Here is a 17,331-nt window from a genome sequence, read left to right on the forward strand (position 1 = left end):
CTGTGTTCTTTTGCCCATCTTAATCTTTTCTTTTTATTGGCCAGTCTGATATATGGGTTTTTCTTTGCAACTCTGCCTAGAAGGCCAGCAACCCGGAGTCGCCTCTTCACTGTTGACGTTGAGACTGGTGTTTTGCGGGTACTATTTAATGAAGCTGCCAGTTGAGGACGCGTGAGGCGTCTGTTTCTCAAACTAGACACTCTAATGTACTTGTCCTCTTGCTCAGTTGTGCACCGGGGCCTCCCTCTCCTCTTTCTATTCTGGTTAGAGACAGTTTGAGCTGTTCTGTGAAGGGCGCTGTACACAGCGCTGTACGATTTCTTCAGTTTCTTGGCAATATCTCGCATGGAATAGCATTCATTTCTCTGAACAAGAATAGATTGACGAGTTTCAGAAGAAAGGTCTTTGTTTCTGCCCATTTTGAGCCTGTAATCAAAGCCACAAATGCTGATGCTCCAGATATTCAAGTAGTCTAAAGAAGGCCAGTTTTATTGCTTCTTTAATCAGAACAACATTTTTCAGCTATGCTAACATTATTGCAAAAGGGTTTTCATATTATCAATTAGCCTTTTAAAATTATAAACTGGGATTTGCAAACACAACGTGCCATTGGAACACAGGAGTGATGGTTGCTGATAATGAGCCTCTGTACGCCTATGTAGATATTCCATTTTAAAAAATGCCGTTTCCAGCTACAATAGTCATTTACAACATTAACAATGTCTACACTGTATTTCTGATCAATTTGATATTATTTTAATGGACATTTTTTTTTGCTTTTCTTTCAAAAACAAGGAAATGTCTAAGTGACCCAAAACTTTAGAACGGTAGTGTGTGTATATATATACACACAAACACACATATATATATACAGTTGAAGTCAGAAGCTTACTGGCCAAGTTTGGGTTGGTCTCATTAAAACTTGTTTTTCAACCACTCCACAAATTTCTTCTTAACAAAATATCGTTTTGGCAAGTCGGTTAGGACATCTACTTTGTGCATGACAAGTAATTAACAGATTATTTCACTTATAATTCAATGTATCACAATTCCAGTGGGTCAGAAGTTTACATACACTAAGTTGACTGTGCCTTTAAACAGCTTGGAAAATTCTAGAAAATTATGTCATGGCTTTAGAAGCTTCTGATAGGCTAATTGACATAATATGAGTCAACTGGAGGTATACCTGTGGATGTATTTCAAGGCCTACCTTCAAACTCAGTGCCTCTTTGCTTGACATCATGGGTAAATCAAGAAATCAAGAAATTTCCAAACGCCTGAAGGTACCACGTTCATCTGTTCAAACAATAGTACGCAAGTATAAACACCATGGAACCACACAGCCGTCATACCGCTCAGGAAGGAGACGCGTTCTGTCTCCTAGAGATGAACGTACTTTGGTGCGTAAAGTGCAAATCAATCCCAGAACAACAGTAAAGGACCTTGTGAAGATGCTGGAGGAAACGGGTACTAAAGTATCTATATCCACAGTAAAACCAGTCCTATATCGACATAACCTGAAAGGCCGCTCAGCAAGGAAGAAGCCACTGCTCCAAAACCGCCATAAAAAAGTCAGACTACGGTTTGCAACTGCACATGGGGATAAAGATCGTACTTTTTGGAGAAATGTCCTCTGGTCTGATGACACAAAAATATAACTGTTTGGCCATAATGACCATTGTCATGTTTGGAGGAAAAAGGGGGAGGCTTGCAAGCCGAAGAACACCATCCCAACTGTGAAGCACAGGGGTGGCAGCATCATGTTGTGGGGGTGCTTTGCTGCAGGAGGGACTGGTGCACGTCATAAAATAGATGGCATCATGAGACAGGAAAATTATGTGGATATATTGAAGCAACATCTCAAGACATCAGTCAGGAAGTTAAAGCTTGGTCGCAAATGGGTCTTCCAAATGGACAATGACCTCAAGCACTTCCAAAGTTGTGGCAAAATGGCCTAAGGACAACAAAGTCAAGGTATTGGAATGGCCGTCACAAAGCCCTGACCTCAATCCTATAGAAAAATTGTGGGCAGAACTGAAAAAGCATGTGCGAGCAAGGAGGCCTACAAACCTGACTCAGTTACACCAGCTCTGTTAGGAGGAATGGGCCAAGCTTGTGGAAGGCTACCCGAAATGTTTGACCCAAGTTAAACAATTTAAAGGCAATGCTACCAAATACTAATTGAGTGTATGTAAACTTCTGACCCACTGGGAATGTGATGAAAGAAATAAAAGCTGAAATAAATCCTTCTATCTACTATTATTCTGACATTTCACATTCTTAAAATAAAGTGGTGATCCTTACTGACCTAAGACAGGGAATTTTACTAGGATTAAATGTCAGGAATTGTGAAAAACTGAGTTTAAATGTATTTGGCAAAGGTGTATGTAAACTTCCGACACCTGTAATATACACACACACACACGACAGTGTGTGTATGCTTTTATGTATGCATGTCTGAGAGTGTATACACAGTCTCTGTTAGTTACCAGTTCAGTGTGGAGCCGGTCCTTGTCTTGCCTCTCTCTCTGTAGCTCCTGGCTCAGGTTCGCCAGCCTCTGGTCTGCAGCCTCCCTCAGGCTCTTCTCCTCATCATAACGAGACTTGACATCTATCAGGGTCACCAACACACATTAAATTGAATTTCCCTTTAGAGATCAATAAAGTATCAATCTGTATATTTATCTTCTATCCTAACCCTTACCTCTGAGCTACCTGCCCATGGAACATCCATTTCCCCAAAAAATATACATTTACACAATGAACAGTGAAATTAAATGTGGTTCAACCAAAGCAGGTTTAGAGAAGCTAAATGTACTATACCTCTTACTCCCTACTGAACACAACACAATAGATTCACATTATGGCCCAGATACGAAGTTGGGAGAACAACATCCACTGTGGTTTCCAACAGAGTTAGCCAGCAACACACAGAGCTCCCAGTCACACCGACCACACTGAAGCTGGATATAAAGATGGCCGCCACACACTAACCCACAATATCTGTGGCCAGCTGGGCAGCCTTCTGCTCAAACAGGTCTTTCATCTGCTTGATGTTGAACGTCTCTGTCTCCGCCTCGTTCAGCTTAATCGCCAAGGCTGCACGGGGGAAAGGGAAAGGAATGAGCATCAATATCTCAGTGATTGAAGTCCGCTATCAAAGTAAAGAGAAAATAGGATTTAAAGAACTGGGTCGTGTTCATTTGAGCACACAATAGCAAAACATTGTGCAAGGGAAAATGAAAACATTTCTTATTGGACGATTACATAAAGTACTTTTTTGTTTCTCAACGCTTTCTTCTGTTTGGGGCCTAATGAACATGATTTTAATTCACTCACCAGAATCCTCTAATCCTGTCTGGCCATCATTCTGTGGACCCTGAAAAGAGAGGAATACTGATGTCACACCATACCAGCTAAGCATTGTATCAAGCATCAGCATTGCTTAACTGTAAAATGCATTTGACTGTAGTTTGCTATTTTATTATCGCTTGACTGCTACTGCATCCTTATTTCATGTCAATTCCGCCAAGGCATTCTGGTACAAATCGACATGAAAAATGAAAATGTATTTGAACTGAGGAGAGCGTTAATTTCTGAGCAAGTGGCCGTCTTAAGATATTATTTGATATGAGTCATCTTAGAGGAATTACTTGCTTCAGGTGTCCTTGAACTTTGTCTAGTTCCTTCTTCAACTCCGCAGAGAACCATTTCTCCTCCTGAATCACACACACACACACACACACACACACACACACACACACACACACACACACACACGATCAATAAACATAATAAATGATCTATATAATCTCTTCCCAAAAATGTATGTTCGTACCTTGAGCGAAGTCTGCAGTTCTTGCAACTCTTGCCGGAGAAGCACAAGGTCTTCACTGAAAAAAGAGAAGACATTACCTGAAATGTATTTTTTAAAATGTTCTTTATTAATCTGTACTTCTATAGAACACTTTGTAATTACTCTAAGTATATAAGGATAAGACAGACTGAGGAAGAAGAAAATGTGTGGGTGTGCTGGTAAATGTTATGACTCGGGGCCATAGGAGGAAAAAGGTACAGGATAAGCCTAGTATTCTACACGCCTAGATCGAGGGCAACGAAGTATAACCCTTATGTTAAACAGTAGAGAAAGGGGTTCTTACCGGCCAGGGCCCATGTGTGAGGGCTGGTCTCCTGAATCGTGGTACAGCTCATAGTGCTTGAATAGCTCCTCTGCTGAGTTGTGGGACTTCATGCACTGGGGACAGATGAACCCCTACAAACAGACATAGATGTTATCAGACTACAGGATACAGGAGAGGGATCATGGCCCTACAAYTTAAAGTTCAGTGGTACAGTAGTCCAGGGGTTCCCCCTTTGGTAGGCAATACAGTCAGTCAGGTGAGTTACACGAGACAAGTGTTACCTCAGAGGTCTGGTCATTGTTGAGGTCTGCACTGGGCTGGTCTGACTCAGAGTTCTGAGAGCCTCCTTTCCCAGGAGTCTGTAGAAGGGAGACAAAACATTGTCAAATGAAAGTGAGTCACAGCCGGGGGCATCTTGTTAGGCCATCCATTTGCTGAAATCTACCAAAACAAGTAGCGTTGGCATCTCCATATATACTTTCATTCCTGTTTTAAAACTGTTACCGGGGAAATTCAGAATAGGCTTGTGGGCATCCAAGAGCAAAACAACTGACATGTACGTGTTTGTGAGAGACTCATAATAGTTTTTAGCCCAAACTGTTCGGACGCTCTGACAGAAGTTGGCAAAAGAGGCTGTACAGACTTCAGTGGGGGTCGTAGAGCAAAACGGAAAACACCATCGTGTTCGTGCGAGTCTCATCTTTCCACAGAGGGGCCATCATAGCTCGTAGGCCAAACTGTCCGGATGCTTTCAACGTTCAATTGAATAGACCGATTTTCGTGATGTCTCACGGTCTGACAAACATCGCTCTAGCTCTGCTAGCGTGCGCTAATGTGATTAGCATGAGGTTGTAAGTAACAAGAACATTTCCCAGGACATAGACATATCTGTTATGGGCAGAAAGCAGTTTTGACACAAAATTTTGAACAGAAATGCAATGGTTAATTTGATCAGTCTAAAACTGCACACACACTGCTGCCATCTAGTGGCCAACATCTAAAATGCACCTAAACTTGAATAATACTTTGTGGCCTTTCTCTTGCATTTCAAAGATGGAACGCATGTTTTTTTCTTTGTTTTATCTTTTACCAGATCTAATGTGTTATATTCTCCAACATTAATTTCACATTTCCACAAACTTCAAAGTGTTTCCTTTCAAATGGTATCAAGAATACGCATATCCTTGCTTCAGGTCCTGAGCTACAGGCAGTTAGATTTGGGTATGTCATTTTAGGCAAACATTTTAAAAGAGGAATTTTGTTTATTATGTTAATTAGATTTTGCTAATGATGCGAGTGTGTGTTGTAGGAGAAGGGTTAACATGATTTTTATGACTCATCTTTGTACCCCACACATACAATTATCTGTAAGGTCCCCCAGTCGAGCTGTGAATTTCAAACATATTAAACCACAAAGACCAGGGAGGTTTTCCAATGCCTTGCAAAGGAGGGCACCTATTGGTAAAATACATTTAAAAAGCAGAAGTTATGAATTACACTTTGGATCGTGTATCAATACACCCAGTCACTACAAAGTTACAGCCGTCAATCCTAACTCAGTTGCCGCTCAGAAACTGCTCAGGGATTTCACCATGAGGCCAATGGTGACTTTGAAACAGTTACAGAGTTTAATGGCTGTGATAGGAGAAAACTGAGGATGGACTGTAGTTACTTCCCAATACTAACCTAATTGACAAGAGTGAAAAAGAGGAAGCCTATACAGAATGAAAATATTCTAAAACATGCATCCAGTTTGCAACAAGGCACTAATGTAATAGTGCAATTAACTTTTTGTCCTAAATACAAAGTGTTGTGTTTGGGGCCAATCCAATACAACACATTACCGAGTACCACTCTCCATATTTTTTCAAGCATAGTGGTGTCTGCATCATGTTATGGGTATGCTTGTAATTGTTAAGGACTGGGGAGATTTTCAGGATAAAAAAAAAAAGCAGAATGGAGCTAAGTACAGGCAAAATCATAGAAGAAAATCTGGTTCAGTCAGCTTTCCACCAGACACTGGGAGATGAATTCACCTTTCAGCAGGACAATAACCTAAAACACAAGGCTAAATCTACACTGGAGTTGCTTACCAAGAAGACATTGAATGTTCCGGAGTGGCCGAGTTATAGTTTTGACTATGCAAGACCTGAAAATGGTTGTCTAGCAACTATCAACAAGCAATTTGATGGAGCTTGAAGAATTTTTAAAATAATAACTGGGCAAATGTTGCACAATCCAGGTGTGGAAAGCTCTTAAAAGACTCACAGCAGTAATCACTGTCAAAAGGTGCTTCTACAAAGTGCTGACTCAGAGGTGTGAATACTTATGTAAATGAGATATTTCTGTATTTCATTTTCAATAAATGTGCAAAAAGTTCTAAAAACATGGTTTTCACTTTGTCATTGTGGGGTATTGTGTGTAGATGCAGTTGAGTTTGTTTATGCGATAACATGGACTCTTAACGTGAAACTTTGTTGCCCCTTGCTGAAACAAGCAAAGTTTTGTAGCAAACAATAAATACAATTGGCTTGGAACCTCTAACCCTGGCAATCATGGGTACAATCGCAATGGCTACCTGGTATTGTGATGCAATACTTTTCATGGTAATGTAGAATGTTCATTCAAATGATGTTAACTAATGTGGCTTAGGGGTGTGAAAATTTTAACGAAATTTGGATCCTTAACACGTTAACAAAAACCCCTAACCGAAAAACGTTTCCCCCACAATTATCACAAAACATATTTTCCGTGTTATATATGTTATATACTTTTGAATTAACTAGGGAACACATTCTTATTTACAATTGACGGCCTACCAAAAGGCAAAAAGGCCTCCTGCGGGGACGGGGATTAAAATAAATATAGGACAAAACACACATCACAACAAGAGAGACCCCTAAGACAACATAGCTAGGCAGCAACACATGGTAGCAAGACAACATAACAATATAACAACAACATGGTAGCAACATTATTGGGCTCAGTCAACTAACTATACTATACTAACTAGCAGTAGGCTATAAAGGCCTGGGGAAAGTTGAGGAATTTCAATAAAACCAGAGAGGAAGAGGTGAACTTTAGGCTACTTCTGTGAATTTGCGAGGCATGCAAGACAAGACATTGCGAGATACAGATTACCAAAACATTTGCGCATGTAGTTCTTTCTGCCTGCCCCCTCTCTCTCCCTCACGCTGGCTCTTTCTCTTTGCTAATGTTGTGAGTGTGTGCTCAGTCTTCGGACTGTTGCGTTTAGAATACCCTAGCCTATTCATTAAGGATAGGCCCTGCTTTAATGAAGTTGAGACATTGCACGTCAAGAAATAACGAGATACAGCTATTGATTGCCGATATGGTGGAATGCAAATGTTACCGATGTGAAATGGCTAGCTAGTTAGCGGTGGTGCGCGCTAATAGCGTTTCAATCGGTGACGTCACTCGCTTTGAGACCTTGAAGTAGTGGTTCTCCTTGTACTGCAAGTGCCGCGGCTTTTGTGGAGTGATGGGTAACGATGCTTCGTGGGTGACTGTTGTTGATGTGTGCAGAGGGTCCCTGGTTCGCGCCCGGGTCGGGGCGAGGGAACGGACTAAAGTTATACTGTTACACAAACTTTGCAATGTGGAATTGAGGGACAGTAATGGTAGGACAGGTGCAATGCTTAACCATCAAAGGGAGGCACCGTGAGACAAACGGCAGGAGATGAGATGCATTGTGAAATCACCTGGAATTTAACGTTTTTTTCCTAACGAAAAATCGATTAAAGAACGTCAGTTTAATGGTTGAGAAAGAAGGTAAATTTGTTATATCCCCAATGTAGCTCATTCAATGGAATGTATTTTTGTAACGTCAGTTGAGTTTAATCAATTAATCACAGCACATATTTATAGCAAAAAATATGTTTCTTAAATATGCTGTCCTAACATTGGAAAATGTTACCAAGGTGACATCGTCCACTGAACCACCTTTCATCCTCAAGTGTCAGACTTAATCTTACCAAAAACTATAAACGTGTAACTAATATAGATTTTTTGTTGTTGTTGCAAGTCTTCACTACCTAATTCTACATCAAGCAAAGGTGCTTTGTTGTGGTAAAAATCCACATTTATACAATTTTAAAAGTGCATGAAAATGTGCTAGCTAGTGTGTGCTTGCTGGCTGAACTAGTCTCAAATCAAGCCACATGAAACGAAAGACAGGGATGCTAACAACGCCAGTTAAACACACACAATGCTGAATACTCCTTTCCTCTAGCTAGCATWGTGAAGTTCTAGCTAACGCACAAATTAGTTATATCTGTTCTGCCGTGATTAGTGGACCGAGTTCTACAGCACAGCCAACTTAAATGTTACAAAGTAGCGAGGCACAGTGCCAGCTGACAGATACACGCTGATTTATGAGAACAGTCCCATAACTTTGGTGCCATCAACAATCTATCAAACTATACTGAACAAAAATATAAATTCAAGGATTTTACTGAGTTCATATAAGGAAATCGGTCACACCCATGGCAGCCCACAAAATGACTTTATTACAGACAGAAATACTCTTCAGTTTCTTCAGCCGGATGTGGAGGTCCTGGGCTGGCGTGGTTACACATGGTCTGCGGTTATGAAGCCGGTTGGACGTACTGCTTAATTCTCTAAACTGACGTCTTATGGTAGCAAAATTCGTATTATATTCTCAGGCAACAGCTCTGGTGGACATTCAGTATGCCAATTGCACGTTCCCGCCAAAACTTGAGACATCTGTGGTATTGTGATGTGTGACAAAACTGCACATTTTAGTGGCCTTTTATTGTCCCCACCATTACATGCAYCCGTGTAATGATTATGCTGTTTAATCATCTTCTTGATATGCCACACTTGTCAGGATTATATTGGCAAAGAAGAAATGGTCACCAACAGGGATGTAAACACATTTGTGCACAAAATGAGAGAAATAAGCTTTTTGTGGGTATGTAACATTTCTGGGATCTTTTATTTCACCACATGAAACATGGGACCAACACTTTACATGTTGCGTTTATATTTTTGTTCAGTATAGTTACCATATGGCCATTCAAAGAAGCTTGCACTAGGCATCTATCTGAAAAAGGTTTGCTCAGCTGATCCGAGCATGGTTTGCCGTAGTTCTAAGTAGCTAGTGAGACATAGCTACCGAGAGCGGAGTGATTTTCAGAACTAGAAACTAGTGATAGCTGGATGAGCAAAAGCTAGATTTTTAAAAGAGGAGTTCCACATCCTACAAGACAGATCGCTTGAGGAACGAGCGTCGCGTAGTAGTGACGCCATCTGACGCCAGAGTTGGGTACGCAAAAAAATTCTCTAACCAATTTATGCCAAACAACGCCCCCTTTCTGAAAGGAGCGTATGCCAGCCTCATACGTCATTTTGTCAACAGAATGAGAGCTGTAATTGTATAAGATAAAATCAAATCACATTTTATTTCTCACATACACATGGTTAGCAGATGTTAATGCGAGTGTAGCGAAATGCTTGTGCTTCTAGTTCCGACCATGCAGTAATATAACAAATAATCGAACAATTTCACAACAACTACCTCATACACACAAGTGTAAAGGAATGAATAAGAATATGTACATAAAAATATATTAATGAGTGATGGCCGAACGGCATAGGCAAGATGCAGTAGATGGTATAGAGTACAGTATATACATATGAGATGAGTAATGTAGGGTATGTAAACATGATATAAAGTGGCACTGTTTAAAGTGGCTAGTGATACATTTATTACATACATTTTTCCATTATTAAAGTGGCTAGAGTTGAGTCAGTATGTTGGCAGCAGCCACTCAATGTTAGTGATGGCTGTTTAACAGTCTGATGGCCTTGATATAGAAGCTGTTCTTCAGTCTCTCGGTTCCCGCTTTGATSCACCTGTACTGACCTCGCCTTCTGGATGATAGTGGGATGAACAGGCAGTGGCTCGGGTGGTTGTTGTCCTTGATGATCTTTTTGGCCTTCCTGTGACATCGGGTGGTGTAGGTGTCCTGGAGGGCAGGTAGTTTGCCCCCGGTGAAGCGTTGTGCAGACCTCACTACTCTCTGGAGAGCCTTACGGTTATGGGCGGAGCAGTTGCCGTACCAGGCGGTGATACAGCCCAACAAGATGCTCTCGATTGTGCATCTGTAAAAGTTTGAGGGCTTTTGGTGACAAGCCACATTTCTTCAGCCTCCTGAGGTTGAAGAGTAGCTACTGCGCCTTCTTCACCACGCTGTCTGTGTGGGTGGAACATTTCAGTTTGTCCGTGATATGTACGCTGAGGAACTTAAAACTTTCCACCCTCTCCACTACTGTCCCGTCAATGTGGATAGGGGGCTGCTCCCTCTGCTGTTTCCTGAAGTCCACGATCATCTCCTTTGTTTTGTTGACATTGAGTGTGAGGTTATTTTCCTGACACCAGACCCCAAGGGCCCTCACCTCCTCCCTGTAGGCCGTCTCGTCGTTGTTGGTAATCAAGCCTACAATTGTAGTGTCGTCTGCAAACTTGATCATTGAGTTGGAGGCGTACATAGCCACGCAGTCGTGGGTGAACAGGGAGTACAGGAGAGGGCTGAGAACGCACCCTTGTGGGGCCCCAGTGTTGAGGATCAGCGGGGTGGAGATGTTGTTACCTACCCTCACCACCTGGGGGCGGCCCGTCAGGAAGTCCAGGACCCAGTTGCACAGGGCGGGGTCGAGACCCAGGGTCTCGAGCTTAATGACGAGTTTGGAGGGTACTATGGTGTTAAATGCTGAGCTGTAATCGATGAACAACATTCTTACATAGGTATTCCTCTTGTCCAGATGGGTTAGGGCAGTGTGCAGTGTGATTGCGATTGCGTCGTCTGTGGACCTATTGGGGCGGTAAGCAAATAGGAGTGGGTCTAGGGTGTCAGGTAGGGTGGAGGTGATATGGTCCTTGACTAGTCTCTCAAAGCACTTCATGATAACGGAAGTGAGTGCTACGGGGCGGTAGTCATCTAGCTCAGTTACCTTAGCTTTCTTGGGAACAGGAACAATGGTGGTCCTCTTGAAGCATGTGGGAACAGCAGACTGGGATAAGGATCGATTGAATATGTCTGTAAACACACCAGCCAGCTGGTCTGCGCATGCTCTGAGGCCACGGCCGGGGATGCCGTCTGGGCCTGCAGCCATGCGAGGGTTAACACGTTTAAATGTTTTACTCACGTTGGCTGCAGTGAGGGAGAGCCCGCAGGTATTGGTAGCGGGCCGTGTCAGTGGCACTGTATTAACCCTCAAAGCGAGCAAAGAAGTTGTTTAGTCTGTCTGGGAGCAAGACATCGTGGTCCGTGACGGGGCTGGTTTTTCTTTTGTCCGTGATTGACTGTAGACCCTGCCACATACCTCTCATGTCTGAGCCGTTGACTTGTGACTCCACTTTGTCTCTATACTGACACTTAGCTTGTTTGATTGCCTTGCGAAGGGAATAGCTACACTGTTTGTATTCGGTCATGTTTCTGGTCACCTTGCCCTGATTAAAAGCAGTGGTTCGCACTTTCAGTTTTGCGCGAATGCTGCCATCAATCCACGGTTTCTGGTTGGGGAATGTTTTAATAGACCCTGTGGGTACAACATCACCGATGCACTTGCTAATAAACTCACTCACTGAATCAGCGTATTCATCAATGTTGTTGTTCGACATTATGCGGAACATATCCCAGTCCACGTGATCGAAGCAATCTTGAAGCGTGGAATCCGATTGGTCGGACCAGCGTTGAACAGACCTGAGCGCGGGTGCTTCCTGGATGAGGATAAGCCTCATCCAGGCGAGTGCTGTCTAAAGACAAGTGAAATGCCATAGAAGTCCCAAGTTATTTACAAGATGTTTTAGCTTTAAATTTGGCACATTATTGTTGGATAAAGTACAAACATTATTCTGGCAAGCACAGACCAGAGTAAGGGCCAAGATTGCTCTGTGTGTTCCGCCTACTCGAAGATGAGTGGAGATTGTGGAACAAATAATGTACATTTTAAAGGGAAATTACTTTATAACATGATATGTTGTTTATTCTCTGTTTTTCTTCCATGTGAATACCAGACTGCTGTGGTGTAGGCCTATGGGTGTCTATCAACTTCCAGCAACACCAGAAATGGGAGTCAAGCTTCTAAAATGAACATTGAGGTAAGACAGAGTTTCATGTTAACATTGTGCCATTGATTCTTATTTTTGATTAGCAGATGTCTCAATCATAACACTAAAGATCCATTCCACTGAAATTCCTAAAATCACTGCAGTAAGTGCAACTCCAGTCAGTCAGGAAACAGTAAATGACAAACAAATAAGGGTAACGTCCTAATAGTCTATGTGGCTACGCCTCCTTGTCCTTCTCAATCAGGATAGACCGTAGACTGCTAAATGTGACGTACTAAATGTGTACATGTATTCTAAAAAAACATTCAGTGTAGATGGCGCCATTGTACTGTACTTATTTATGCTAACAATATTTTGAATATTACTTTGTTTAGGCCTACTTGTCAGATTTGACAATTGACATACACCAAGATGAAACGTCAAGTACAGATGAGGCTGTGACGACCAGCAGGAGGAAAGTCAGCAAACAAAAAAACGGTGAGTAAATAACCACTTCAAAGTCACACATTTACTTATGCTGCTTTTATGTTGATTCAAATGAAGTCCAAGGTCACATATTGTGAATGCACTATCCAGAGTAATAACTGAGTGAGTGGATGCATGTGTTTATGTATTGATACTTAACTGAGACTCAGCAATATGGCACGACACAACAAGCAGTGTGAACCAAAGATATTGCAGAGTGAGAGCGAGTTGCTGAAGTCATCAGCAGTCACACAGATACTGACAAGCATCTGCGCTTGTGCACAAGAGTTTGCTTCCCTACCGTAGCATGATAGTTGTGTGACAAATGCTGACGAGCTTAAGCTCTAATGGCACTTCACTCTTTGTTGCAGAAGTCGCCCCACTGCTCATTGTAACGTCACATTGTGAATCTACCTTTAACTTGTAATGGCCATTGTATACTATTATCATTTATTTCCATTGTATTCAGACGCTTACATTTATTTATTATGTCACCCAGTCATGTCTATTACCTAAGTATATTGGTGTGAATGGGAGGAGGGAGTAATTATGTGATGGTGTTTCTGCCTGACTACATTGCTGATGTTGCATTACATCAACCAATGATTGTGCGCCACGTCATCGACTGCACAGTCGGGCATCAGATTGCTATATCATATGATGTGGTTAGTTTATATGTTTAACACCTCCCCAGGAATGCTAACACTGTGTGGCCCTTCGTTAATTTCTCGCATCCTCTCTCCTCGCCTCTTCACATGCATTGGAGGAGAATGGTTGAAGGGAGAAACCTCCAATCTAACCCTCTAATCCATTTTGAAAAGGGGGTGAGGGAAGAGAACGTGAGGARTCTAGGTAAGACAAATTGACACTTCTGAATCCCAATCAAACCCTAGCCCCTAAACACTTGTTAGACCTCAGAGTGTTGAATAGATGAAAGCAATATAGTGACAATTCCACCTAGCCTGTGAGAGGGCAAGATGGAGCTACTGTAGCACGGTGCATGTGAGAGTTCTACTGCCTCAGAGGACCAGGCTTTTCTGGTTGCCTCTACACTGCAGACCCTGTTCTGATGTTCACATGTGGGGCCTGTGCGTGACAACACTTTTATAGAGGTGGAATACTGTAGCACTGCGTATGAGTCTTAATACAGCCTTTTACCATAAGCCTCGCTTTGCTCCAGCCAATGTATTGAGAGAGTGGGATCAGCTGAAGGGAGGCTCGATCCTATGATCCTGCGGTGCAGAGGCATATACTCTACTCCATCCACTACAAAATCTTGGTCCTCGAAAACAGTAGTACACTTATACACTGTGCTATTCTTCCACCATATAGCTTCCAATCCGTACAGGCGATGCACTGCACTTGTCTAGGGAAAAAAGATTGGGTGCATCCAATTCTTGCCCGGGTGGGCAGATATTACAAAATATAATATGTTTGTGCCTAGTGGTATATGCAGAAGGACCTGCTCACAAATGACAGCAATGCTGACTGAGGGGTGGAGTTAAACAAAATAACAATGAAATGCATGTGGTGAAGATAATCAATGATTAGAAGTTTGTTAATCAATAATGAAAATGTTTGTTAAACTAACATTTTCACAGCCAACAGGCAAACACGATAGTGTTATGTTTTGGGCTGGGAATTGCCAGGGACCTCACAATATATTATCACAATACTTAAGTACTGATATGATATGTATTGCGATTCTCACAATTCTATATGGATTGCGATTCGATACTRTGATTTTATTGAGATTCAATGTTTCAAATATATTGCTCACCATATGTCTGCTGCAGAGGGACAAGAGAGAGCCATGAAAAAAAGARTTTTGATCAGTCATGGAAATAGAAAAGTGCTGAAAACAAAATGGCTCCTTATTTAAAAAGATGGAGCACAAGCTATAACGGTAAAAAATACTGGAGTTTTGGTGCAGGTACAGTCAACTAGTGCAAAAATAATATTGCGATATTGTCAAAACCGTACAATATAGCACCGATATACTGGCCGTCTGTGACAACAAATCATTTATCAAAATCAGTGTGATGTTCCACTAATATTTGTTCTATTGTTTGTAAATGTTCTCTTCTCTTTTTGGTCTGATTGAATAGCTATAATGTGCTGCTGCGTTTCTCTCATTGTATTTGTAGTACACATGCATCTTAATGTATTGTATACATTAGGGGTCGTGGGATGTACGTTTGGCTCCATAATTTACAAAAWTTATGATCCCATCCCCGTGCTTTCCAATGCTTTTGCCAAAGACAAACTAACAACAGTACAAATGTTGACATCATAATATACGCACAAACTGTTCAGAACTGTTTTGGATGGGAAGCATCGACAATGTGGATCACATTGAGGGAGTATCTCCTAGAACTGATATCTTTATCTTTACCCAATAGTTTTTAACCCTTAACCTCATGGTTTCCTAGCAAGCGTCTAACTTTACTGAGTATGTATCTTTCCTTGACAATTCCAAATAACATAGAGGAAAGGGATTTTTTTTGCGTAATGTGAAATACAATTGAAATGCAGTATATGACAGAATTAGTGTAACTGACAAACTTTTGCTGTGATTAACAAGTAGGCTAGAGATAAATATCTGAATATCATCAAAGATCCTCTATGATATCACTGAAATTAATGTCCATCTGTGGTTTAGAATGAACCTGTCTGACCACTACAACAGAGGTCATGCAACATGAAGTGTTGGAATGGGGCTAGCTAGCTGTAGCTAACTTTTACAACATTCAGTAGCTTTGCCTCTTAACTACGTTTTGTTTTGAAAATGTTGGATTGATCATCACAGATTGGTCAAAGAAAGACTGGAACATGCAAACTGTCAAGGACTAATGACACCTGGACCTGAATCTGCGATACACAATAACACATGATAATGATAGCTAGCTGGCTAGTAGGAGCACAGATAGAACAATGAGACAGATATTTCACCGGACGTATAAATGTGAAGCATCCGGTGGGCGTTTCCATTCGACCAAATATGCTGGGCAGTGGGAGAAAGATGGAGCGAGATGAATTTGTCGTTATTATGCAAATTTTATCATCGATTAAACATTTGATCTCAATACAGTTCCGTTTCCAAAACTAGAATGGGTTACGAACAAAGTGGACAAAGTTTTGTTGACTTTACCATTTGCCAAAGTTTTAAAAACGGGTGTTTAGAAGGAGTGCATGGGCGAATAGTTATTGCACACGCGCACTTCAGTGTAGGCGTTCCCTCCTCGTCACATTAGACAACGACAGGCTGTGGTCTATCTTGGGTTAGTTATAAAAATCTCTGGAGGTAATGTCTGATTGACATTAATTGCTTGACATTACAGCAACAAAGCTAACTATCTACCCACATAGCTAAACGAGAAGGCTAACGTTCGCTGTCTAGGTAGCGGTTATAGGTTAACTTAGCATCCTCTAGAGAACTAGGTTAGCTTGCTATCTAACAGTAGTAACAATTGCAACGGCTAACCTGTAGCGCTAGCTAGCTGGCTGGGCATGTTGCGTAACGTTAGCTCGCGACGGTAACTAACTACATTTTAACCATCAGCCATGGCAAGAGCCAAACTTATATTTTACTAGCTAAGTTAGTAGTAAGCGAATTGTAACAACACGCTAAGTTAACTGTCTGACTGTTTTTATACGTGTACATTTGAGCCAGCTAGCTAAACGTTAAATAACTAGCTCGCATCAGAGCCATGTATCAATCTCGGCTGGTTTTGTTGTGTCGGCCTGGCTGGCTGACAACAGACAGACACAGAAGGGAAGGCCTGTGCAACACAATAAAACGGACTTGGTTTCATACAAACCGCACGCCTGCCGATTTGATTCTGGAATCTTACCATTTGAAGTATCCGTCTAAGCATGGTATCGATTTGTGTTTGGCTGTCAAATGAAATGCGATCGATCTTCCGAATGAAAAGTTTACGCCGTTGTTGGTTACTGGGTACACATGACAAGCCCACTGCTTGGTACAGCAGCTGTGAGGGGGCGAGTGGGATGGGCTCTGTCTTGAAGTAAGAAGTATGTTCAAGACATTTAATTGTTTAAAAACAATGGTCACCAACCCTTTCTGAGTAAAGATCACATTCGCAGTCAAAAAGCAACCCGAGATCTAGCGCTCAGATTTWAAAAATAAAAAACATTTCTTTAAAAATGTAGGCCTAACATGAACCTAATAAAAATAGGTCTGTATGAACTACATTTTTGCAGTAGGCAGGCCTAATACATTAACACATACTATTGGCTATATGCCTGGCCTGCCAATATTGTTCTTCTCAGACCCTATTATAGGCTGTTTCAAAACTCGAGGTTTGATAACAAAATCAGTTGTAGAACTTGCAAGGCACAGCTGAGTATACAATGAAACAATTTGGTAATTATTTTTTTATTTCACCTTTATTTAACCAGGTAGGCTAGTTGAAAACAAGTTCTCATTTACAACTGCGACCTGGCCAAGATAAAGCAAAGCAGTGCGACACAAACAACAACACAGAGGTACACATGGAATAAACAAACATACAGTCAATAACACAATAGAGAGAGAAAAGTCTATAAACAGTGTGTGCAAATGAGGTAAGATACGGGAGGCAAGGC

General features: G+C 41.5%; 1 protein-coding gene across 3 annotated transcripts in view; it reads right to left on the minus strand.

The window, feature by feature from the left end:
• eea1 (early endosome antigen 1) overlaps nt 1–16,728 on the minus strand; it is a 55,413-nt gene extending 38,685 nt beyond the window's left edge. For 2 of the 3 annotated variants that reach the window (XM_023970895.2, XM_023970894.2), the window contains exons 1-8: nt 16,578–16,728; nt 4,424–4,501; nt 4,161–4,273; nt 3,839–3,893; nt 3,654–3,719; nt 3,340–3,379; nt 2,995–3,099; nt 2,490–2,611 (exon numbers count right to left, since the gene is read on the minus strand). In XM_023970895.2, the coding sequence (XP_023826663.1) occupies nt 2,490–2,611; nt 2,995–3,099; nt 3,340–3,379; nt 3,654–3,719; nt 3,839–3,893; nt 4,161–4,273; nt 4,424–4,501; nt 16,578–16,601 (603 nt within the window). In that variant the 5' untranslated portion in view covers nt 16,602–16,728. Of the gene's footprint in view, nt 1–2,489; nt 2,612–2,994; nt 3,100–3,339; nt 3,380–3,653; nt 3,720–3,838; nt 3,894–4,160; nt 4,274–4,423; nt 4,502–16,577 lie in introns of those variants that run through there. The other variant, XM_023970896.2, reaches the window with a different exon arrangement.
• Nucleotides 16,729–17,331: the final 603 nt, after the last annotated feature.

The sequence above is a fragment of the Salvelinus sp. IW2-2015 genome, linkage group LG26 (genome assembly GCF_002910315.2).
Source record: "Salvelinus sp. IW2-2015 linkage group LG26, ASM291031v2, whole genome shotgun sequence".
Classification (NCBI taxonomy): Eukaryota; Metazoa; Chordata; class Actinopteri; order Salmoniformes; family Salmonidae; genus Salvelinus; species Salvelinus sp. IW2-2015.